At 47.2% G+C, this 25518-nt stretch overlaps 1 protein-coding gene across 1 annotated transcript in view; it reads right to left on the bottom strand.

The window, feature by feature from the left end:
* The window catches only part of MGAT5B (alpha-1,6-mannosylglycoprotein 6-beta-N-acetylglucosaminyltransferase B), a 170188-nt gene that overhangs the window by 26332 nt on the left and 118338 nt on the right, over window positions 1–25518 (bottom strand). Inside the window, exons 9-13 of the mRNA XM_084646624.1 lie at window positions 19803–19934; window positions 16701–16834; window positions 12831–12961; window positions 2747–2902; window positions 1005–1151 (exon numbers count right to left, since the gene is read on the bottom strand). Of these exons, the coding sequence (XP_084502750.1) occupies window positions 1005–1151; window positions 2747–2902; window positions 12831–12961; window positions 16701–16834; window positions 19803–19934 (700 nt within the window). The remainder of the gene's footprint in view (window positions 1–1004; window positions 1152–2746; window positions 2903–12830; window positions 12962–16700; window positions 16835–19802; window positions 19935–25518) is intronic.

Here is a 25518-nt window from a genome sequence, read left to right as displayed (position 1 = left end):
GCGAACCGGGGCCCTCGCAACACAACCTGCATTATGCTAACATCAGCAAAACACAAAGAGGACATGGGAGGAGAATTAATTCTACAGGAGCTAATTACAGTGGCCCTGCTCTGTCTCTGTCTCTTGCCAAGATGAATGGCAAGCGAGCGTGCAGCCACCACACTGTAATGATGACAAACGGGCTGGCTGCCAAGGCAACGGAAGCACCCAACTGCCTGGAGAAGGGTGGCTACAGAAGATGCAATCCAGTCTGAGAGCCAGCGGAAAGGAGGCTATCAAGGGGGGGGCAGGATAGAGGACACCTTAGGGTAGATTCTAACTCACTTGGTAAGGAACAGCCTCAGACGGAAAGAGAAGCTGAGAAAGAGGTCCTTGATGTGGCCAGTGGAGGGGCTTTCTCAGCAGGGATGTGGGAATTTACACGGCATTATCCACTTTATTAATAATACAAGGCTCAATTTTCTCAACCCTTTAACTTTTAAAGAGCTCCTGCTGCACTCAGATTAAATTCATAGCCAGCGGCAGGCCCAGGAGGGGAGTTTGCACAAAAAAAAAATATATATATATATATATATATTCAGTCCTGTTTTAGAAAACCACAACCAGGAGCAATTCAAGTTCAGATCCCAACTTATCTGGGAGCCTACAACCCCAGGTTTGGGAAAGGGAGGGTCAGGCTGAAGTCTGTCTCTGGGGTAACCAATTAGGACATGGTGTGGGATTTTTGCAAAAGCCTCATTGATCAGGTTTTGTTTTGCAGAGCTGAAATTCAAACCCAGGTCTCATTTTGTCCATCTTCTCCAGGTCTCGAGAGGGGAGAGATCAGATTGGGAGGGCAAGGGTCTGATCCCACACCCAGCTAACTACACCTTTGAACTGCGGGGAAGAGCATCCAGAGCCTGATCTTCTCAGCTGGTCCACCCCTTTGGTTTGAATCCAGAGCAAATGCCATGGCTAAGGCCAACCTGCAAATTCTCGCCACACAACATTGCAGAACCACTTGCCTCTCTTGACGTAGGCTTCCCCCTGAAGAATTCGTGATTGAGGGAGCTGTGTGGTGGGTTGAAACGAGACTGCAGGAAAACACACCCATTGGCTATCGCTTCCAAAGGGGCAGGACCTTCATAGGGGAATCCAAATCCGATGAACAGCTGCAGGAAGCAAAACCACAAACCCTGGTGAGCTTGAGTGAAGAACACCATTGCCCAGACCCGTTGCATTCTAATTCATTAGCAGTTCTGCCTCTCGAGTTCACTCATCTGAACTCTCTCTGGTGCTCAGCTCAGCAGAAACACAGGCTGATCTAACTGAACTCTAAGTGAAATTCTTTGTAGTTCAATTCACAATAGCTTAAATGTGTTATAAAGTTCTCCCCAAAATGATGTCTTTATCAAAGCTAAATGTACACAGTACATCTTTACCCCTTCATTTATAACAGAGGCCTTGTCATTAATATCAATGGAAGTTGCACCTCTTTACATCATGCATGTATTCGTCCTACTGTTTCCACATTGAAAGCTGCTGGCTTGCTAGATATCAAATCAGAATCATGCCTAAAACAGTACCAGACCTAGGTGGAACAGCAGCTACATGCCCTAGCTTCTCCTGTCTACAGACCTGGTTTTCTTTCCTGGTAACAGGATGAAATGAGTTTGGGTATTTAGTGTGCCAGTGGGCATTTGCACATCCCATAATTCAGGCACAGTTGGCAGTCCTTACCCAGGAAAAGCCAAGGGCTGGAATATAATAGGGGGCTTGCATGCCACTGGGTTGGCAGTGCTGGGGGTGGTCTGGGAAGTATGCACTTTGCCTGACTCTAGCAAGTGCTATGGCGCTGGGCTCAGGTTCCGATATCAGTAAGGAGCATTTCAGGACCTAGTTATGCTGTTAGTCAATCAATCCACAGACCCCACGCTCCTGGACAGAGCTGAGCAAATAGTGACCAAAAAGTGTTCTATGAACATTCAGTGGAACCCAAGAGCAAACTTTGGTGTGACGATGGGTGTGATGTAATTCACATCTCTTAAACTCTAGTAGAGCAACTGCTTGCAAAAAACAAATTTGAACCCCAAAGTATGAATATTTCCCAAGAGACAATTCCAAATAGTATATTCAATTGTAAAATTTAAAATCCAACATTTGCACCATCTTTGGACAGTCACGTGGTATTGTTTCTCTCTTCTGATTGGATGTAATTAATCAACAGAAGGCAAACTACCAATCCAACAATCAATCAATCTTACCATTCGAAATTGGGGCTATGTAAGCTGGTTTCTCAAGTCATTTACCTGAGTTCTAGCTATGTAAATCACGTGAGTTAGATGTCTCAGTAAAAGTTGTGTATTCGATTGTAATATTCACCATTCAAATAACCTGCAGACTAAGAGTTATTTGCTGAAGAAATTAGTGAATGATTTTGAATTACAAATACACTTGAGAATGTTGTGAGCTGACCACTGACAATTCGTAAAAAGGGGAAATTAATCAGACAAATTCGCTGTTGCGATTTGCTCAGCTTGGCTTCTGGATAATTACTGCAGTTGATGTGGCCTGCAAGCTAGGGCTTCAGTGGCACTAGCCTCAGCTTCCTCCAGCGAAAAGAGCTTCAGCTAATGAATTCCCCCTCAGATTACATTTCTCAAGGCAACTCTGGTCCGCCTGATCAGCAGCTGGGTATTTTATGGAAGAGTAATGTTGGACTTTGTCAGAAATCCACATGAAAGGGCCACACCCCTATTTTGAGTACCTTGGCTTTTCTCAGAAGCTGCTGGAACTCATGCTGTGGCAGAAGGCCATGGTTCTTGACAAAGGCTGGGACCTCAGGAGGACGCTGGGTTTCATAATAAACAGTGCCGTGGATCTCCATGTACTTGTTAAGGATGGCCAGGAACTTTTCTTTGCCCTGGGGGAGGAAAGCGAAGAAAATCAGCTGCATGTGAACCCCAAAAGAGATGTATTTGATACTCAAATGCCAAAATAAAGGGGCATTTCCTTAGTCTGATCTCACCATCCTAGCGCCTTTAAGGGTACGTCTCCACTTCAGTGTTTAAGCCCAGGGTTCAAACTCAGGCTCAAGCCTAACCCTCTTTTTGTATTCACACAAATCATGACCCAAGGTCCCAGGATCCACAGGGCTGGAGGGTCCGAGCCTGAGTCAAGCCGGAACCCAGGGTTCCAGCTCTATTGCTTTGCAGTGCAGACACAACCCTGCTGCATTTGTGCTCTGGAAGTCTGCCAAAAATATCCCACAATCCCATGGGATGACTTTCTTTGTCCTCCAGACAATCAAGTTTGGTGGACAGTCAAGTTTTCCTACACTGATCCATGAACAAAGGGCTAGAGTGGCAACATTTTGGGAGGGCGTTAGGAAGTCTGGAATATGGCTGGTTGGACTTGGGTCTGCGTACTGCAGTGTGGATGCTGGAGCCCTGAGCTTGGGCCCAGGTTAGAAGATTCTTAACCTAGGGATGACCCTCAGTGTCGACGCTCAAGCCCTGGGTTCTCTAACCCAGGGTCTGCTGACTCGAGTTCCGCTTACCCTGGATTTACACTGCAGTGTAGACATACACTAAACGACCTCCTCTCTAGCAGCAAGGGAGTCTTTATGTACCGGAACACACTGTTAGTCTGTATCGGCAAAAACAACGTGGAGTCCTTGTGGCACCTTAGAGACTAGCAAATTTATTTGGGCATAAGCTTTTGTGGGCTAAAACCACTTCATCAGATGCATGGAGTGAAAAAAAACAGTACATGGGCTATAATATATATTCTGCTTACTGTTTTTTTTCACTCCATGCATCTGATGAAATGGTTTTAGCCCACAAAAGCTTATGCCCAAATAAATTTGCTAGTCTCTAAGGTGCCACAAGGATTCCTCATTGTTTTTACTGTTATTCAGTGGAACTCAATCTGCAGGGCAGGAAATCCCCCTACAGGGAAGGCAGACTTTTAGGACTCCTGGACTATAAACCAATTTCACACTCGTATAATCCCACTGAATGATGTGGAGCTGCTCCTCTTTGACATGGGTATGACTAAGAGCAAAATCAGTTCCCTGAATCAGAGGCGACATACCTGGGTATTGGATATAGTCAGCCCCACAAAGAGAGTCTGCGTAAGGAATGTCATACACGAACAGACCAATGGTCTGTCCAGGCCAATACCCTGGCCCTGACATTAAACAGTGGAAGTCACAAAGCCTCTATAATGCAACCTCAGGTTACAATACTGTATCAGTGGCAAGTAGTGGAGAGAGTGTATGTTCCTGACCTCATCCAATGATCAGTTTATACACTGAAGCATGGAGATTGAGATCCCTTATAATTTGTATCCCACCTTGTGCAAAGGCAAGTGCAATTATTCATATAAACATCTAATCCTCTGCAAAAAATCCTAAATTATTTGCCTTAATAAACTACCACAACAGTGAGTTCCACAGGTTAAATGTGTTTATTTAAAAAAAAAAAAAGTATAGTTGCGTCTGTATACAGACAATTCATCTTTCTTCCCAAGACCCTCTCCTTGTCCCCTGTAGAATGGCAAACAGACATAAATCGATTGGATGGATAGTCATGTAGAAATAAAGGTGTTATCCATGTGAAATGCGTCACTGATCAGAAAGCTCAACTAGTTCTTTCTCCTTCGCTGAAGTTATTTCAGCAAGACAAAGCAGACAGGCACTTTCTGTTACTGTTGTGCCCTATGACCCAAGCAACCAGCCACTCCAGCTGCAGAATGGCATCAGTTTTCCATCTACATACATTCATGGCAAAAATGCAAAACTTCAGCATGGTTTTTTTTTTAGAAGACTGGGGGGATGGTATGAGGCTGATTAATCCTAGAGCTCTTTTGATGTTACCCTTTAAGGATTGCATATAGCTGTTAAGGACTTCATTATCGCTTTATCAAACTAATAGCCCTGCAGATCAATACAGCACCATACAAGAATTCCAAGCATGGATTTCACTGAGATTATCTTCCCTGCTAGCAACAACAAAAGAGAAACAGCTTTCCCTTTGAATTTAGCTGTGATCAGCACTACACTCATCTCTCTCTCCTCTACTTATTTCCCTCTCCAGGCTCTTTACAAGCCCTGGGAGGAAAAACAACTTCTCAGCAGCATTAAAAGAAGACAATAAGCCACAATCTACCTGATTGGAGGGCAGAGGCGAAGGCGGCTGTGAAGGGCTGACGAATGTGGAAAGCAGGCCACACAATGCTGCTGTTCCAATCCACAGAACCGCAGACACGCTCTGCTGATTAACCCACCTGACCTGGGGGCTCGGGGATTTAATGGAAAAGAGGCCATTTATTCACCCACACTGTCAGAAGCAGCCTCATGGCTGTCAGTTGTATTCAGCTGAAAAGGCAGCTACGTGGAGCACGGGAATGTGTTCTTTCCCCGGCCACAGTCTAATCCCACAGACATAGACTTTTACTGAGAGAGGAGCCTGAGCCTCTGAGTTTGGATGCCAAATCTCCCAAGAGGGGTTGGCTAGGGGCTTGGGCCCAGGCCCATCTCCCTTTCTATCCATCTGGCACTCATCTGTGTCTCTGCTTTACACCACACTTTGCCTTATCTCTCTCCCTCCCAGGCCCCCATTGTTGCCAGCTGGCACACTGGTTGGGACCCTCCTTGGTGGGGCTTGGACTCCAGACTGAACCTGTGGCTGGAGAAAGGCCAAATCCTTTCTTCCCTTATTGTGCTCTCCCTGCTGTCCTTGATGCAGGTTTCCCACCACCCCCAATCTCCTCCACGATGCTGCTGCAGAATGGCCAGCAAGTGGTGCTGTTAAGTAACACAGAGCCCAGCTCACCACCCCACTGACTCCCACCCCTGTCTGAGAGCAGACAGCAACCTCCCCTCCAAAGCTCCAACCCTCTGGTAACTCAGGGAATGACAGAGGATGCGTGGGATTCAGTCTCTCCTCCTTCTGTCCCTATTGGTCCTGAGGCAGCTTCCCTTTCTCTCTGCGTATCTCTCTCTCTCTCTCTGGCTATGGACTTCTCTCCAGGGCCGGATTAACCTTTTGTGGGCCTAGTGCCAAACATATTTGTGGGCCCCCATGGAGGCAATGGAGCATGGCAACAGGGAGGTCAGTCTCCAGAGTGAGGGGCCAACCGGGGGCAATGGAGCAGGGCAGGGGCCTCCCCACTCCACCCAGCCCAGTGCAAGGGCACTATTTACAAACGGCAGTTTCCAGATGCACAGTGCCTCACCCAGTCCTGTGCTGCCAGCATGCCCCTTGCCCTCGGGGGCGGGCCCATGCCATGCCACACAGCCCCGCTACCCAACACCCAATAGGAGCACCCACAGGAAAAAAGCTTGCTTGGCTGAGCACCCACCGGCAGCCCCGCCTATCAGCTCCTCCCACTCACCCCCAGGGCTGCCTGTGCGCCGCTGATCAGCTGTTCAGCAGGGGGCAGGAGGCGCTGGGGCGGGAGGGGGAGGAGCAGGGGCAGGAAGAGGTGGAGCGAGGGTGGGGGGGCGCTTGGGGGAGGGTGTGGAATGGGGCAGGAGGAGATGGGACGGAGGTGGAGTGGGGGCGGGAAGAGGTGGGGCCTTGGGGGAAAGGATGGAGTGGGGCCAGGGACTGGTGCAGAACAGGGGTCAAGCACCCCTGGGGAAATCTGGAAGTTGGCACCTCTGCAACACCCCCGCAACTCCCTATGGCCAGAGCCCCCCCAGACCCATTATGCCCAGTGCCCCCGCAGACTCCCCCCACAAATGCACAGCACCCTGCACAACACAACCCCTGCCCAGCACCCTGCTGCCCACAGCCCCACCACAACTGCCCAGCACCCCACACAGAACCCCCACTCTCTAGTGCCCCAACACACAGAGATCTTCCCTGCCCCCTCACAGCCCAGCACCCCCTCGACCCCCCAGAGACCCAGTCCCCCACGCCCTGCCTCCCGACCACACTCACCGGCCCTGCTGGGAGGTGACTATATCTGCAGAGCTGAGCCGTTAGCATAGACAGGGCTGGTCCCGGGGTGGGGAATCGCTCCAGCCCCTTGGGAATGACGCCATCAGTCAGGCCAGGGACTGCCCCGGCCGGGTTCCCTCAGGACCCACTTGCCTAGAGGGGCCCAGCCAAGCTCCCCACACAGTCCCCCACAATTGGCTGAGACTGGCCAGGCTTCTGCAACAGTCTCAGGAAGTTCAGCTCCAGGGAGACAGGTGGGGCCCCACAGGCGGTGGGAAGCAGAGACTGCCCGGAGCCGGAGGTGCACTGGGGTCTGGCCAGGGGGCAGAGAGGAGGCAGCGGGTGGGGCCACGGGGCAGAGAGGAGCCCTCAGCCAGCCAGCAGGTTGGCTGAAAGGAGCAAGTGATGGGCGGGGGGAGTGAGCTGGCAGGGTCTCGGGGCTCAGTGCAAGCGGAGCAGGCCGGGGCCCCTTCTGAGCATGGGCCCAGCTCCCTGGCACCACTGGCATCATTGTAAACCCATTCTCCAACTCTCCGTCCTAGATACTTCCCCCATCTTTCATTCAGTAGATTCCCCCATTCTTCATCCTCCATTCTGGCCCCACTAGCCCTGTGTGTGGCATGAAGGATGCATGCAGCTCAGCAGCCATTGTCCTTTAGTTCCAATTCCAAAGATATTGAGGCAAAACTCTCTGATATGAAGTCAGGGCATGTTATTCCCCAGGTAAGCCAGTGGGGCCCAAAGGGAACCCTCCACATTCTATGGACTTCTGCCTCTCTCCTTGGGAGCAGGTCTCAGTGTTGCAGACAGATGGGAAAACGTTGGCTCTCTATCCACGCATTGCAGAACTCTTCCCATGCTGTAAGGGCTAAACTGCATTCCCAACTCAATACGCTACCTGCTCTCTGCTGGCAAGTTTATCATTCTCACAAAGCACAGATCAATTGTACGTCAGGTATTTAGAATCCTCATGCAATGTGAACGATCCTTGCAATGTGAACAATGAGCAACACAAAACGGCATATTTACTAACATTGGAATAGCTGGGGCTGAGGTGTGATAAACAACAGAAGCCTAATAAGGAAGGAGCTGTATGTGTGAGTGCTATGTTTTGTAAAGAACACTGTCTTTTTGTATGTAGCCAAATGGGACAGCACGATTCAGTTGACAGGCTGACTGAATGAGGAGCAAGTTTCTAATCCAAGCTCTGGTAACCTTGGGCAAGTCAGTTCCTCTCAGAGTGACTCAGTTTTCCCATGTGTAAACGGGGGATAATATTCACCCTCCTTTGTAAAGCACCCTGAGATTAATAGAAAAGGTTATCTAAGGATTAGTAGCTGTAGTGTTCATGAAAGGGAGAGTCTGATAGCATTTGCAAAAGCCAGCTGTAGTGTAGACAGCTGTTGGGCATGTTCTCCCTACAATAGTTCCTGGACTCTAACACCCCATGCTGTCCTGGCTGGGGTCTCTAGGAGCAGAGTGCTAATCACACAAGGTGCTCTGCTGAGACCATCAAACTTGTTTTGACCTAATCAGAACTGGAACGCACATGGCCTGAAGTAAAGGACTAATGTACTATACCGTTGCACCAGAAAGCCTCTTCCATTGTGTTATTGTTTACAGAGCACCAACAATGCACTCAGCTCTCTATAATACATAAAATAATGGGCCAGATGCACATTGACACCAGCTGAGGATCTAGCCAAACATCCATCCCTGCCCCATATTGCTTATACTTGAACAGAGAGAAGCCAGGATGCCCTGGAGAATCCAGGGACAGCTAGTACTTAGCAACTATGAGCCAATTCCTGCTTGCCTTTGTGAGCCCACTTCAGCAAAGCATTCAAGCATGTAGCTAAGCCCCTTGCCATTCAGCAAACGACTTGAGCATGTTCTTAGTATTAGGCACGAATGTAAGTGCTCTGTTGAGAAGGAAGGGACAGCTGAACCGGGGCCACTAGCTGTCTCACTGTCTGCAATACTCCTATGACTAAAGTAAACAGGATTTGGTCCTACTTGACAGGAGAGAGCCCACTCCATGTCTGGCTAGCACAAGAATGTTCTGAAGATTTTTGGTTATTAAAAAAATCTCTTAGTGTATGTTTTAAAGCTTCTACAAAATACCCCTTGAGATTTACTACATTGTACAGCCCCTCTCCTGTGCACTTTTACATTAAATGTCAGAGCAGAGTTTAAAAACAAAGACACATGGGGAGTGGGGTTATTCCAGAATTTGGGAATCAGAGGCATCTGAGAAAAGCAATTTTCACATTGAAATCTCGTGATAACAGAGGGCAGGTCTACACTACCACTTACGTCGATCTAACTTACATCGCTCAGAGGTGTGAAAAAGACCGACCCCCCCGAAGTGATGCAAGTTACAGTGACCCAAGCGCTGTTTACACTGGTGCTAGGTTGGCGGGAGATGCTCTCCTGCCAACATAGCTCCTGCCTCTTGCGGAGGTGAAGTAATCATGCCAACAGGAGAGCGCTCTCCCGGCGGCATACAGTGTCTTCAGCAGACGAGCTACAGCAGCGTAACTGGCTGCTGTGCCAGTGTAACGCTTCTAGTGTACACTTGCCCTGAGTCTCAAAATGTTTTGAGTTCAGGTTTGGATGAAATAAGCATGCAGATGCTTATCTGCAGCTTAATCCAAATGATCTGAACTGCTTTGGCTGACAAAACTGAGCGGGAAATTGGATGTATATGGGCTGTTTTCCTTATTAGTGCTTCTGCTCCTGGTGCTAGATGGAAGCTGGAAGTTCAGAGGAACAAGAATGAGGAAGGGCGGGAAGTTAATCAAATGTTTCTGAACTTCAAAAAGATTCTATTTGAGAGATTGTATTTGATCCTGGGCTTATCAGCAGTACTTGGCTTGTCTGCTACAACTCAAGAGCAATATGTTGCTCTTATATTGCATTGTTCATCTCTAGGCCTCAGGGGCACTTTACAAGGGAGGGCCTCATTAGCCTTGTGTTATAGATGGGGGAACGAGGCACACAAAGGGGGCCTGGCTTGTCCAAGGTCACACAGAATGTTTAATGTCAAGTCTAGGTATCCTGAGTCCCACACATCTACAGCTCCTTGGACCACACGTACTCTACCCTATCTACCCAGTGCTAGATTGTACAACACTTACCCAGGCTGGTAAGTATGACAGGCAGCTGTCACCTTGGCCAACACACTGGGAATTGAACCAGGGGCCTCTTGAACTGCTGCTAAAGCGCCAGAGTTAGCAGCTTGTAACAACTCCTATCTTCTGTGGATCAGCACAGAGGGGGACTTGTCACACATAACCACTGGGTTACCTGAGCACTTGCTAATAGGAGGTTTCAGAGTAACAGCCGTGTTAGTCTGTATTAGCAAAAAGAAAAGGCGTACTTGTGGCACCTTAGAGACTAACCAATTTATTTGAGCATAAGCTTTCGTGAGCTACAGCTCACTTCATCGGATGCATACTGTGGAAACTGCAGAAGACATTTGTATATAATGTCTTCTGCAGTTTCCACAGTATGCATCCGATGAAGTGAGCTGTAGCTCACGAAAGCTCATGCTCAAATAAATTGGTTAGTCTCTAAGGTGCCACAAGTACGCCTTTTCTATTCACACTAAGGCCTCTCTTCATGCTCTGGTCACATAAAATGAGCACACTTTACCTACACACCCATATTAAACTCCTTTATGCTGCCAGAGCCTTAGTGTAAATGAGAATCGGTCCCATTGACTTAAACCCACCACACAGGCCCTACTGGTCTGATTCTCCATTGATGCACAATATGTTGTCACTTAGAGCAGTGGGTGTAAAAGCTTACCAAACCACAACAGGAGCCCTTTACACCCATTTTGCATAGGTGTCAGGAACTACACAAGGTGCAGGACAGTGAAAATTCAGGAGGCAGGTATTTCTACCACGAGATATCGCAAGTTACCCAATCCTGACTGGTAACTAGGGGTGGTGGACAAAGCAACTGGTCCTGATCCTCTTCACAGACTGGGGGTTCTGGAATCCAGAGTTTAGATCCAGGCCCCTACTTCCTGGGAAGCAGGTGCTATTCCATGGACCTTTTACGGCAGCTGGTTCCCGACAGCGAAAGAGTTTTAATAACATTTATTTAAAAATCCGTAAGAAGCAAGGAGGAGAGAGACAATGAGAAATCAATGTAGCCCACAGAGCGAGGCAAGTGTTGGAATCACTCATTGCGAGGGAGGGTGTTAGTAGCCATGAATATTTCTGTGCCAAAAAAAAAAGAAATTAAGTCAAAAAGCTGTTATTTACAAAGGGGGAAAAGGGAGCGGGGGGGTGGGGTGGAAGCCTAGCCATCAGCAAAAGGTCTTCTTACTGTAAGACTGTGTGACAGAAAGCGTGTGCTGGGTAACTTATAAATACATGTAATTGTTGCAGGGATTTCTATACCTGGGCTGCAATTGTGTGTTTTGAAAGGAGGGTTTGTTGCAGAGATATGCTGCTCTATGGAACACAGACTGCAGCATTCAGAGCAGGCTGCGAGAACAGATTCAGAGGGACTGGTAATAGAAAGGGTGGGAATGGGGAAGAAGAGAACCCAGCACAGTATCAGGCCATAAACACCCACTGTTAGCAATCCGCATTTAACCTACAGACGATGAAAGCTCAATCGCAGACATACAGTTTCTATTGATAATTTATATTTAGTCTGAAATGCACCGTTAAATAAAGGAATAGATTAGCGCAATACAGTACCTGCAACTGGAACATCCCAGGGAGGTGCATGGAAGAAAAAAATCAAGAGAGGGTGATAATTAGCTCCTGCTCATGGATAATGGAAGCAAAAGCATTGAGCATGCTCCAGATAAAAGAAGGTGGAGCTCAGGCCGCCCCCAATAACCAGTGACACTGCTAGCCACACAAGAGAGGGTAGTGCTGTTTTCTTTTAAGAGGGTGTGCCTAATGAGTGGGGTTATAGCGGTGCTATTTGTCTCCCTAGCAGTGAAGTGGTGTTGGAACAGGAAGTCAGTTGTCTGTCTCAGGGACGGAGTAGTGGAAAAGAGTTTTGCACCTACAGGCCACAGACTCAAATCTGACCCATGTCTGTGGTGACTAAAAGTTGCTTCCAGCTGATGACAAGAGGCAGTATTGTTGAGTGGCTAGTGCCCTGGACTAGTACTTAGGAAACCTTAATTCTATTCCTGCCTGAGCCCGACCTGTTACGTGACCTTGCACAAGTAACTTCCCCTCTCTCTTTTCTCCTCCGTCTGTCTTGTCCATTTAGATTGCAAGCTCTTTGGGGCTGGGACTGGCTCTGACTCTGTGCCCTGCCTGGGGCCTCTGCATGTGACTACAATACAAATACTGACAAGAAAGATATGCCACCACTAGATGCTGTCAGCTCAGCTCCTAAACAGCGAGTGTCCAGACCTTAACTGGTCCGGTGGTTGGAACCTGAGTTGCTTCGTAAAATGCCTGGGATGCCCATTCTGTTTCGATTTGGCTCACTCACTTCCATAGTGTTATACTGGAACAGACCAGTGGGTCCATCTAGTGCCTAAAAAGTGTCAGCTGTCTCAAAAGAAGGTGCAAGAAACCCCTCAGTGTAGGTGGCCAGGGGATAAGCTGCCCACACAGGAAGTTTCAGACATAGGGTGCTCTCCCAAGGGAAGTGGTGGAAGCTCCATTGCTGGGACACTTGAAAGTGGACTGGACAAATCACTAGGGAATATAATCCAGGAAATAATCCTACATGAGCCAGTGGGAGGGATTAATTAAATGGCCAATTAGGTCTTTTCACTGATTTCTAGGAGTCTGTGCACATTAGCCCAGATTCTGATCCCTTCGAAGCCAGTGGCAAAACTTCCATTGACTCCAGGGATTATCCTTTGGCTGTTTGTTACAGTGGACTGATCATGTCAGTACAGGCACCCACCTTCCAGATGCTGGCTTCCTTCCCGTACACCACTGCCATGTTGCTTGCTTTGTTAGACTTAATGAACTGCCGCTCAGTCTCGTTGAGCTCCTCGGACACAAAGCCCATGAAGGAGTTGTCGGGAGTGTGAGCTACAGAAACCAAGGGGAAAAGATACACGGGTTTGGCTCTTGCCAGTGCACTGAAGGGGTCTTCCATTATCTGTCCTCCCAAAGCCTCAGCAACATGCAGCCTTTCCCCATTGAGGTCATTTATACTGAAGAATGGGATGGTTACCAGAGTCCACCAATGAGATGAAAACATTTCCGGGTCCTACCCACGTAGCTGGGAGTTTAACTATTGAGTTGAGCCCTGGTGTCACAGGGGCACTGGGGATCACTGGGCTGAAATTTATACTGTTTCTCCATGACTGTCACAGGTAAATCCTAGGCTAGATCCAGGATTCCCCTTTGCCTCCTTTACCTTCCTATCTGGTAACAGTCCAGCTGCGTCTGTGTCCCCAATCCCCACTTCCCAGCTGAGCACCTTAACTGTGCACTAAGCCCTCAGTGCTTCCCTCTCTGTGGAGAGACAGGGAGCGGGGGTGGAGGAGCTGCCTTCAGATGTGCTCCACAGGAGAATATGGGTCAGGACTGATTAGTGCAAGGAAATATTTGGAGGTGTTTGGAACCAGTCGAAGGTGCAGGCCATGAGGCTTGGATTATTCTGTGGCACTCATGCATTCTGAATCAAGAAAAGAGAGTCAGAAAGGTTCCTTGCATTGAAAAAAAGAAGAAAGGGGGAAAAAACCAAATAGGAGCTATTAAAGTATATGAGCTGTGATCCGCCTGCAGGTCTCTTTAAAATATAAGTTGCTTCTTAGGCTGCCAGATAGATTATATCTAGCCAGGGGGAAAAGATATTTGAGTCACAAAGTGTGTGATCGGTCACCAGGCTTACGGCCGACAAGTAGGACTCCTTTCCACTTGGCAGATTATTGGATAAATCTGAAGCACCAGCCTCAGGCCCTTCTCTAAAATCCCACCTGGCCTTCTCCAGAGAGGTGACTCTCCCTCTGAAAATAAATTCTGTGTTTGAAAAATATGCCCCTTGCGTTTCACCTCCCTGCCCAACTCTCTTTGCTCCTTGTCTCCAAAGGCCTTTTTTTTCACTCTCTTCGCCTACTTGGATCAAGGCTGAGCTCTCCTGCATGCAAGGGGCACAACTGGGCAGCTGATTTCAAATCTTCCTTTCCCCTGGAATAACCCTAGTAAATCCCACCTGTGGCATGATGGGCCTTGCTGGCATGGTGGGCTCAGTATGGGGCTGAGCATGGGGCCTGTTTGCACCTCCCTTCAAGAGTGAGGTCTGAAGCCCACCTAGTATGAGGGCAGGATGTTCTTGTGGTTAAAGCCCTAGCCTAGGGCTCTAGAGATTTGGGTTCCACTTCTGGCTCTGCCGCTGGTTCCTGGGGTGAGTTGCTTCGCTGGACACACAATAGCAGAGTTCAAGGTAGACATCCTGCAGTAAAAAAACTTAAGGACCAGACTTCAAAGAGAAACTGCTGAGCTTCAGTTCATTTGTAAATTTGACACTGTCAGCTCAGGATTAAACAAAGACTGTGACTGGCTCGCCAACTGCAAAAGCAGTTTCTCCTCCCTTGGTGTTCACACCTCAACTGCTAGAAGAGGGCCTCATGCTCCCTGACTGAACTAACCTAGTTATCCCTAGCCTGATTCTTGCTTGCATATTTATACCTGCCTCTGGAAATTTCCTCTACATGCATCCGACGAAGTGGGTATTCACCCACAAAAGCTTATGCTCCAAAACGTCTGTTAGTCTATAAGTCTATATAGTCTGCCGCAGGACTCTTTGCCGCTTTTACAGATCCAGACTAACACGGCTACCCCTCTGATACTTCATATCTCGGTGCCTCAGTTCCCCCTCTGTAAAATGGGGATAATAATCCTCCCTTTGTTTAATAAAAGCGTGAGGCCTTCGGGGTAAGAATTGTCCACACTATGTGTGTGTACAGTGCCTAGCACAACAGGGTCCTGATCTCAGTAGAAGCCTCCAGGTGTGCAGCCTAGTGGACTGAGCACTGGACTGGGATTCAGGAGATGTTAGTTCTAGTCCCAATTCTGCTGCTGGGTGACCTTGGGCAACTCCTTTCTTGTGACTCAGTTTCCTCATTTATTAAATGGGGGATAATGCCACTGACCTCCTTTGTCAAACACTTTTAAGATCTATAGATGAAAAGCACTGGAAAAGAGCTAGGTACAAATTACTGGGCAGAGAAAGGAGTCCATGTCCCTGCCGCTGGGCTGATACAACTCCCCTTTCACATTAGCATGGGTCACTCAAACATGGCTCAGGTACAGAAGCTGCTTCAGCCTGCTGCTCTGTTTGCCATAATAGCAAATTCCTTCTTTCCAGCATTCTCTCCCCTTGCTTTTGTTTTCTAGCCATAAAATCCCCCGCTGCTGCAGGACGAATGATTGGTTTGCTCAGAAAGCTCCCTGCAGAATCCCCAGGACTGAAAAATGGCCATGGCCGAGCAAAGTCCTTCACTCCCAAAAACCTACGGGGGGAGGAGAATTGCTGGGGCAGATTGAGAACATAATTAGCAAAACAGTGGGAGTGGGACAGTAAAGTATTAAAGCTCATTAAAGTAACAGAGCCCATTAAGCAGGAGTTTCCTTGGAGCACATTGTCAAGGTTAGGGTCAGATGGAAGCAGCATGCATCCCATCCAGTACGCTTGGGAAAACAGCTTTGGGCTATGGAGCAACATGGTAATAAGCCTAGCATCTCTTTTGTGTCCCAGGCTTGGTATAGTGGGAAGGGGGTGTTATTTTCTAGCTACATCCCACGTTAGGAGTCCTGTATATCTCCTGTAGGGCTCAGAGGTCTCTCAAACATCTCCCCCTACTTTAATCCTACCAGCCTCAAGGGCACTTGATATTGCAGCCTCCTTAGCTTTAGATGAGAAGGACTAGATGGGACTCCCTTAAGATCTTATCAATGTACAGCTCAGCTGGCCAGAGGGCACGTTGGTGGGCCATGTGAGATGCTCATCTCCCCTGCTTGCACAACATTTCCCAGCCCCTGCTGGCACAGGGGGTGGGAGGAAGCCATAGGCCAGGGGACTGAGATGCAAACCCCGGTATTGACTGCTCCTGAATAGCTGCTTACAAATGGAAACGGAAGGCCCATCCCAGCAGGTATATGGTGCTCATTGTGTGTGAAAATGCACTCTTTTCAAGTGAACTGGACACATGTCAGCCTCCAGCTTGTGGAAACAGGTAGAAGGAACAGGAGCAAATCTGAGTTTGTGGGCTCAGAGCAAATCAAGGTCTGTTTTCCTTCCACTGCGGTAGCTTTGGGGCGGCAGTGACATGGGCAGTGGACTGGCAGAGTAATTCAGATACATCTGAGAACTTATTTGTACCTTTCATGCATTGGCCTTGGCCTGCAATGGTAACCAAGAAATAGAGCCAGGACAAAAAAAAAATAGGCAAATAGTAAAATTACCAAAGAATACAGTTTTGGTGGCACCGGAACACTATGCAAATTCGGGTTGCAGTTGTCTAATACTTTTGGCCCCAAACCCCCCTGAAAACAAAAATTCTGAAAATGTCAAAATGTTTCATTTTGAAAATGTTTGGAATTGAAATTCAAGGCATTTAATCCGACTGGCACACATTTTTTTCTTTGTTTTCGTTTTGGTGAAAAACAATCAGCTTCGATTTGAAACAAAGCACATTTTCCCCGGTTTGACCTCTGAACCACCAAATCGATTATTTGCTCAGCTCTATCACCCAGTCTGCAAATACAAAACCAATAAAATAAAACCCCAGTAGAAACAATTACCAAACAAGGGATCACTTACGAAACATAGTCATGAACTGCTTGGGATTCAGGTTCCAGTACCCCCAGTTTGTCCGGTAGCCATGCAGAGTGGCATACTCCTCAAGGTTGTAGGCTGGCTCTGTCCCAAAGGTATCAATGACACGAACGCGACACCTGCCCAGGCAAGAAAGCAAAGGGCAAGGGTTATATTCTGCTCCCATTCTGCAAATAAAGAGCATCAAGCCACAAGCTATAGGTTCGCCCTCTAGCATCAGCAGGCCAAGGAGAGAGTTAGTGCTGCTGAGGGCTTCAGCAGATGCTCATTTAGTGGAATGACTGCTTTGAGAGAGATCTGGGAGTCCTAGAATCCAGCCTGTGCAGGGACAGTCCCTCACATCAGTGCCCAATTACTGGTTTGAGCATCCTTGCAGCAAGTAGCATTATGTGCTCAAATGCATGCCCCATGGGATGATAGAGAGGCCAAGCCAGTGCTGCCCTGGAGTAGTGCTGTGTGTTTGAATACCAAGGACCAAAGGCTTTGCTGAAATGGAAAGAGTATGTACTGCCTTACCGCCTAAAAGCTGGAGGCCTGGGAAAAGATGACAACACTGCCAATGCTGACAGCTGAGACAGATGTAGGGACTGTTACTGCAAGTGCCAGTGGATTAATTACAATGGCTACAGCTGGGCGTGATGCAGATGATCACCAAATAAGTTTTGCCTAAGCAGCTTCACCAATACAGGCCAATGATGATCAGCAACCTCTGCTACTCCAGTCCTGGTCCCATACACTTCTGCCAATAGACTTTGATTGGCAATACCCCCCTATGCTCTGTTGTGGCATTTAGCAATACCCCTGAGCTAGGGACAGGCACCAGGAGGCATTGCACCTCACCTGGCAGGCAGCAGAAGCACCCCTGGAACTGCACCCCTTCAGAGCGTGCAGCTTATTCTCTCTAGTGCTCAGTCACCTTTTGGGAAGTCACAGTAGCCAGTGACTACTTGGAAATATCTGGATGGCAGGATCACTGATAGGCCAATGAGAATGTGGCCTGATGATGTAATGTTTCCATCTTGAATGAGTGCCTTTGCTGTCTGAGTATATTGCCATGTGGACAGAGTGCTGTGAAAAACAACAAATGGGCATTATCCCTCTTACTCAAGGAGTTGGATTAGGCTTATTCACTAAAGCAGCTGTTTGTTCTTCAAATTTACTCCAGAGATAGCCTGTGGAACTCATTGCCACCAGATAGTAATGCGGCAAAGAGATTAAGAACATTTTTTAAAAAGATTCAGTATTTATATGAATAATAAGAATATTTGACAAAAATGTATAATGAGTAGAAACATGCTTCAGGACATAAACTAACCATTAATAGCCTGAGGCAGGAAGAAATGTCACCATAGGGATATTATTGAACAACTGTCTATCCAGAGGGTTTTACACCTCCTGCAGTATCTGGTGTTGGCCATTGTCAGAGACTGGATACCAGACTAGATGACTCTGGGTCTGGTCCGCTATTGTATTTCCTAGGTGTATAACTCAGTAACTATTGCTCTAAACACAACATGCTTAGGAACCTCTGGCATTAGGTATTGTCTGCAAAGGATAGCAGATTAGATTGATGCTCAGTCTGTCCTGGCCTGGCAGTTCCTTTGTCTCAGCAAATCTGGGTTTCGAACCCAGGTCTTGCCATTAACAACGCATAACATTACCGTTAGGCCACAGAGAACTGGCATTGGGCATCAGCCTTAGGTCAAAAGGGGAAACTGGAAGCAAAGCACTGGTCCAATATTCAGCAGAAGGGGGCAGGGGGAAGTATCCTAAATGTCACCTCTGGAAAGGAAGAGATTCACTGCTCCCTGTTGCGCAGGCTTTTCACCCACCCAATGTTTGGGAAAACGTTATCTATCTCCAGGAGACATTGTAATGCTTTTCTGAATATTCCGGGAATGCGGAGGTAGGCATTACCCTGGCAAGAGGGAGGAAGAAAAGAGATTGTGGAAAGAGAGAGGAGAAAAAGCAAGTGGCGTGCACAAAGCAAATGCATTTATAATGAAAACAATAACACCGCCTGTCATCTTCCCCTCTAATAAAATTGTGTAGGATAGTGGAAGGAATGGGTGAAAATGTAATAAATAGCAGAACTATCAGTGTTAAATTAAATCACATACTTTGCAGGCTGCTGATGTACCACGGGGATGGTGACATTTGTCTCTCTCAATGGCAAAGAGGAAGGGAGGAAACAGGCTGGGGGCAGGGGGGTTATTCTTGCAAATACAAAGAGATTTCTCGGTCCTGTTGTGATGGTGGCAGATTCCACCTGCAGCGTGCAAATATACTATTTACACACACACACTCCTCCCCAAGGGTGTTTGCTTCCCCATTGCAGAGCCTTAAAATGAGTTCTGATCTCAAGACGGTAGCAGGTGAGGTTGAGCTCCCTCCTTCCCAGGCATATTCTGACAGCCGCTGGGAAGGTCTCTGGGCAATTTACCAGCTGTCAGAGCCATGCACATAAACAAGGCTGGAAACAAAAGGCTAAACTCCTCCTCCTTATGTGCTGGAGATTTATGAGGGGCTCATTGGTAGGGGAAGGGAAGGGCTGCAAGGTCAGGGGAGTTTTGGCTGGTCTTGCTGCGATAAACAACAGACAGAGCAAAGAGGGAGGGAGGGAGAGAGAGAGAGAGAAGGGAGCTAAGTGAGACAATTGCTCAGTGCTGCTAACATTCCCCATCTGGGAACTTGGGTTCAAATCCCGGATGGGGTCAGATTTATCTTAAAAGGTGTTTCATCCTAGTCTGTGTCTATGCCCTGTGTAAAACTACCACCAATTTAGGCACAGGACAGCCTCATTAGGTTGAAGGACCGGAAGAGATTAGGACTAGAATAGCATGGGGTGCTGCAAATCAGGACTGGCACTGGCAGAGTTGGACTGGACTGGAGCAGCATGGGACGGGGAGGGCTGGAACAGTGCAGGGTGAGGTGCATTGGCAAAACTGTGTGATAAAGTTTGCAAAATCCCAGACCACAGCATGCCTCCCTCTAGCCAGAACTATTTGCCCCTCATTTTCATTAGCGCTGGTGTCACTCGCTATTTAAAAGTAGAAGCAAAGAGGAAGAGAGTGATTTTTTTCTTACCTGTATTTCTTAAAGGAGAGCCCCATGTGTTGCTTCATTTGCTGGAGGCCATGGTAATCAGTGTAAATGAGGTCAAAGGGCAAAGGGACAGTCAAGGGACAATTGCCCCGTCCCGGAGGCACCCCTAAATTACTGAAGAGAATCAGGAAGGGTTGATCAGCCACACAGTATAAGCCCTTTCACCAGCCCTAGCCCCATTTCCCTGCCATGGGATTTAAAGGCACCATCAACTGGCTCCTTCCTGGAAGTCTTGAACTCCGCTTTAAAAATATGTTGTCACTGGGGCCTCGCCTGGCCTCTCCCCCATGATTCCTACAAGTCCATCTCCCCAGGTTGTTGCATGGGCAGAGCTGCCTCTTAGGATGTCTTCTGGGAAGCAGAAGCCTTGGATTTGCATTTACTGTGCGACAATGACACTGTTTCAGATGTCCAGAGAAGTAGGGCAGGGAGTCTGGTAAGCATTGGGGGTGTGGGTAGGGGAATAAGTTAGTGCCTGCTTATACATCCTACAAATCTCGTTCCTGGGGCAGAGAAAGGGAAAGCAAAGAGAAGTCTGATGTGTGTTACTGAAATCATCACAGGGGGCGAAACTGCCCCCTCTCCAGAGGCCTAAGCCCAATTTCAGTCCCACTTTAACTCTAGTTTGGGGGCTTAAGAAGGCCTTACATTGGTGCAATATGACCCTGCCATTCAGTAACTAGAGCTGGTCCGTCTGGTGCAAAATTGAGATGGGAGGGGGGATGAAAAATTCATCCCAAACTGGGACAAAAAGCCAACATTCTGAATCTTTTCTTGAAATGAAATTCCCATTTTTTTTGTTTGTTTCTTTTGGGTCAATCAAAACATTTTGTTTAAATTTTGTACCTTTTTAATTTTTAAAAACTATAGAATCACATAAAGGAAAAGTCGTTTCAAACTGAAAAATCAAAACTTTTTGTTCCAAAAATGACAAATTAGGACATTTCACTCTTAAAAAAAAACAACCATTTTTTTTTCTAAACAAAATTTCATCTAAATCATTAATGATTTTTTAAAAATATTCTGTTTTGTCAAACCAGCATATTCTGACGGAGAACTCATGACAAAAATTTTCTGACCAGTTCTGAACAGCCATACGGGAGGGTGACCTTTGTAGGCCAACATGGAGGGGCGCTGGACTATAGGCCATCTCTTCTCCCTCCTCTCCTCTTCTTTTGGTATGGCTTGTATGCTGGGGGCACTGGTGCCTCTGCTACCCCAGGGTTTGTGCCTGGCCCCTGTAGGGAGAAGGATCTTGGTGCAAGAATCCCAAACATGATCTGGCTTGCTTATATAAACCAATCAAAGAAGTAAGTTGGTCAGGTGTCATCCTGGAGCATTGGCTCTGACTGTGCAACACTTAGGCCGTGTCTACCATATCCATGCTAGTGTAGTGCCATAGTGTAAACAGCGAAGGAAGGGTTTTTTCGATTGCTATAGCTAATCCACCTCCCCAGATGGTGGTATCTGGGTCAACGGAAACATTCTTCCATTGACCTAGCAACGTCTACACCAGAGGTTAGGTTGGCATAGTTATGCTGTTCACAGGTGTGAATTTGTCACACCCCTGAGCACTGCAGCTATGTCAAGCTAACTTTTAAGTGTAGACCTGAAATGTAGAATGAATTAATGAAGGACCACTCCAAAGCCAGCAAAAACAAGGATTTTCAATTTAAGGTGACTTAGCTGCACATAAATGCTTGCAATGGCTTTATTGCTCTTGTCACAAAGAATATAAGCGTTAGCTCGCTGTAGAACAGAAAGGGTCATCTGCGGATAGAATAGGCTCTAGTTTTATCACTTGTAATTTAGGTTCACTTCTATGGGCAATTTTCCACTAAGTGGCTGATCGGGGAGATGACAGGAATAGAAAGACTCTCGTCTCTGAGAGCCATCCCAAAAAGATTCATAAATAAAGCAAGAAGGAGAGGCTCAGACACCAAATTTGGAGCATTATATTGGCCTGCAAGAGCTTTCCCAACACTCTGGTACATACCTGCCAATCTAGCATCACAGTCTATAATTATAGGCGCCGACTCCGTGGGTGCTCCGGGGCTGGAGCACCCATGGGGAAAAATTAGTGGGTGCTCTGCACCCACCGGCAGCCAAGCTCCCCGCCCCGCCCGGCCTCACCTCCTCCTCTGCCTCCTCCCCTGAGTGCGCCGCGTCTCTGCTCCTCCCTCCCTCCCAGCGCTTGCCACCACCAAACAGCTGTAGCAAGCGCTAGGAGGCAGTGGGGAAGAGCAGGAACGTGGTGCACTCAGGGAGGAGGTGGGGAAGAGGCGGAGCCGGGGCGGGGATTTGGGGAAGGAGTCCAATAGGGGAAGGGAGGGGGCAGACTCAGGGCAGGGACTTTGGGGAAGGGGTTGGAATGGGGGCGGGGCTGGGGGCAGGGTGGGTCGAGCACCCACCGGTGCCAGAAGAAGTTGGCGCCTATGGTACATAGGCTCAAAATTAAACTGGTGAGGGAGAGCCAACCCCCAAATCCTGCTACTCCATTCAAAGGCACTAAGATAAATGAAAAGCTTGGGGCTAATCTATAAGGGATGTCAGATGTTTCAGATATGTGTGCACACTTGATCTCTCCACTTATCTAACCTGTGTGATGGGAACTTAAATGATTGTTCAGATTAGTTACATTCCAATAACACTGAAAAGGAGGCATTGTCTACTGGGTAACAGACTGCTCTCACTTATGTTGTTCGGAGACTAGCCCCCTGGACTAGGGCTTAAGAGACCTGGGTTCTACTCTTAGCTCTGCCACTGACCTGATGGATGATTTGGGGTAAGTCACTTCACCTCTCTCTGTCTTGTCTAATTAAACTGTATGCAATTTGCTGCAGGGACTGTCTCCCATGTGCCTGGTACAATGGGGCCCTTCCCTCCACTGCAATGCTAGAAACTTGCCCCAGCCAACATCCCGCTGGAGATAAGGGAACTACTTATGGAATAAAACACTGTTTAACACCAGGGCAGTACAATCTGGCCCTACCACAGGAGACTGAAAGTTAGGACTCCTGGCTTCCATTCTCAACTCTGTCACTGGCTTCTTCAGTCTTTTAACCTCTTGTGTCTCCATTACCCCTAACTTAAAAAAGGGTATAATATGAACTATTGCTCTGAAGGGTGTGGTGAGGAGAAATTAAAGTCCATAAAGTTCTTTGAGATCCTTGGATGAAAAGTGTTCTCTAGAGCTGAGCTGAATTTAAAGGAAGATCCTCAGATGAACAGCACAGTAAATGCTAAGTATGATTATTAGAATGAGCATTACTGCTATAGAAGTGCAAAGAATTATTATATTGCAACTGCTCTACATCTCTATCATTCTACATTAAAAAACCGATTGGCCTGTGACAAATGGAAATAATCAGAGCTATCATGGAGGAAAGACATAAAGATTATCGGTATCAAAGAGCAGCCAGATAACATTTAATCTCCCTGTTTCCAGAATTGCAGCTATAATTCAGCGCTGGCTTCAACAGACAGCTCCATGACCTACAATATACGGGCGCTGCATCCACTGAGGATGACATAAAGCACAATTGATAATTAAGTGTAAATAACACAAAATCATGCAGCTCTCTGGTAACAGAGGAAGAGTCACATTTCCAAATCAATATTTGAAAAGAAAAATACACGTTCCGGGGCATATTGTGCTACACTTAGTCAAACAGGTGAGCACATCCTGGCAGACGCTGTCACACTGAAGTCACCACTTGGTCCCCCACATGAGTACATTGCAACTCTAGCTCTATACCAATTTTTAGCTGTCATGTTGTTCAGTGGTTGCTCTTCTAAAAGACAGTACCTTCCTCTTTGGGGGCTTGGTTCTGCCCTGACCTTTATCTTATGCACTGACTTTGGTGGAGATATTTCTGATTGACATTGGTGTGCGTGAAGGCAAAATCAGGCCCTTTTCTCTCACCTACGGTGAAACGCACCCTGGTGCAGAGAGCCAAGACAAACGCTATGCACCACTTAAGTCCTCAAAATAGATTCATAGGTCTTTACAACTAGAAGAGATTATTAGATCATCTAGCCTGGCTTCCAGGGCTTGAGTGGGATTTAACTGCTGTTTAGTCCTCATTAAAGTTGATCAAAAAATCAACCCCCCCCCACAAAATGCAAACCCCAACCCCTTCCTCCCCCTCCCAAAACCCAACCATCATTTAGTTTCTAACTGAAACTGAATTTGTTCATATTTTTGTTGACGAAAAGAACCGCCCAACCCCCAGCCCCAAAGACTTTGTTTGGGTTAAACATTCAAACCCATTCGAAATGCCACTTCCATTAGAAGCGTCCATTTGAAACGGATCATTTTGACGTTTCTCCACATGTTGTTTTGACATTTGCAAACTGTTGGTTTCATTGGGGGGGGGGTGAGTGCAGCTGAAACTATTTGCCAAATTCAGCTTGAGCTCATGAATTGTTTTGGTGCCCCCCCCTAAAATGGATTTTAATTAACTGTTTGTCTAAAAATAACTGCCCAGCTCTAGTCCTCACAGTGGCCCTCTGCTCAGGAGTGAATTTTTAAGCACATCGATCTGGTAAAAAGGTGGGATATTTTCCTCAGTGCAGCTGATTTCCCGTTGGACATGACACCACAATAAAGCTCTCATCACAATACACATGAGATTGGGTGAAGGAAGATCAGGCACTAACCAGCCTCCACGACTGCTTGACAAGTACGACATCCTCTGCACAAGGCTCTGTTCTTAAATACTGTCCTCAAGACGATGTCCAGACACCATGGCTCCAACTGCTGCTGAATCATTAGCTGCCTCCTTGATAAGCACGTCTTTGCATGACACACAGTGGGCCAGATCCTCAGCTAGCGTAAATCAGCATAGCTCCACTGACTTCAGTGGAGCTATGCTGATTTACATCAGCTGAGGGTCTGGTCCAGTTATTCTGCTTAAGATAAAAGCTTTTCATTAGACGTCTGTGCCCATTTGTTTCTCACTGGAGCGGATATCCCCAAAGTTTAGGAGATAGCTCAGTTCATAAATCCATGGACTTTAAAGCCAGAAGGGACCATTAGATCATCTCATCTGACCTCCTGTATTTCACAGGACATTAAATTCCACCCAATTACCCTGGCATTGAGCCCAATAACTTGGCTTGGACTAAAGCATAATTTGTATTTGGCTAAAGCATCTCTTCCAGTCTTGATTTGAACATCACTTCCCTTGGTCATTTATTCCAGTGGTTAATCACCCTCCTTGGTAAACATTGGTGCCTTATTTCTAACCTGATTTTGTCTGGCTTCTGCCTCCGTTGTTCTGCCTTTCTCTGCTAGAGTACAGAGCCTTCTAGTACCCAGGATTTTCTTCCCATGGAGGTACTTACACTGTTATTAAACTGTCTCTCAAACTTCTTTCTGATAAACTAAACAGATTGAGATTCTTAAATTCCCTTCAGCTTGTGATCAGTTTTGTGGCTCTTTTCTGCACCCTCTCCAATTTTTCAACCTCCTTTTTAAAATGTGGACCCCCACAACTGGGCACAATATTCCAATGTTGGTCTCGCCAATCCCATACACACAGGTAAACTTACTTCCCTGCTCCTACTCATTACTCCCCGGTTTATACATCCAAGAATCACCTTCGCCCTTTTTGCACCAGCATCACACTGGGAGCTCAGGATGAGTTACTTCTCCACCGTAGGTTTCAGAGTAACAGCCGTGTTAGTCTGTATT

Source organism: Lepidochelys olivacea (genome assembly GCF_965140295.1).
Source record: "Lepidochelys olivacea isolate rLepOli2 genome assembly, chromosome: 14".
NCBI lineage: Eukaryota > Metazoa > Chordata > Testudines > Cheloniidae > Lepidochelys > Lepidochelys olivacea.
This window is presented reverse-complemented; position numbering and strand designations above follow the sequence as displayed.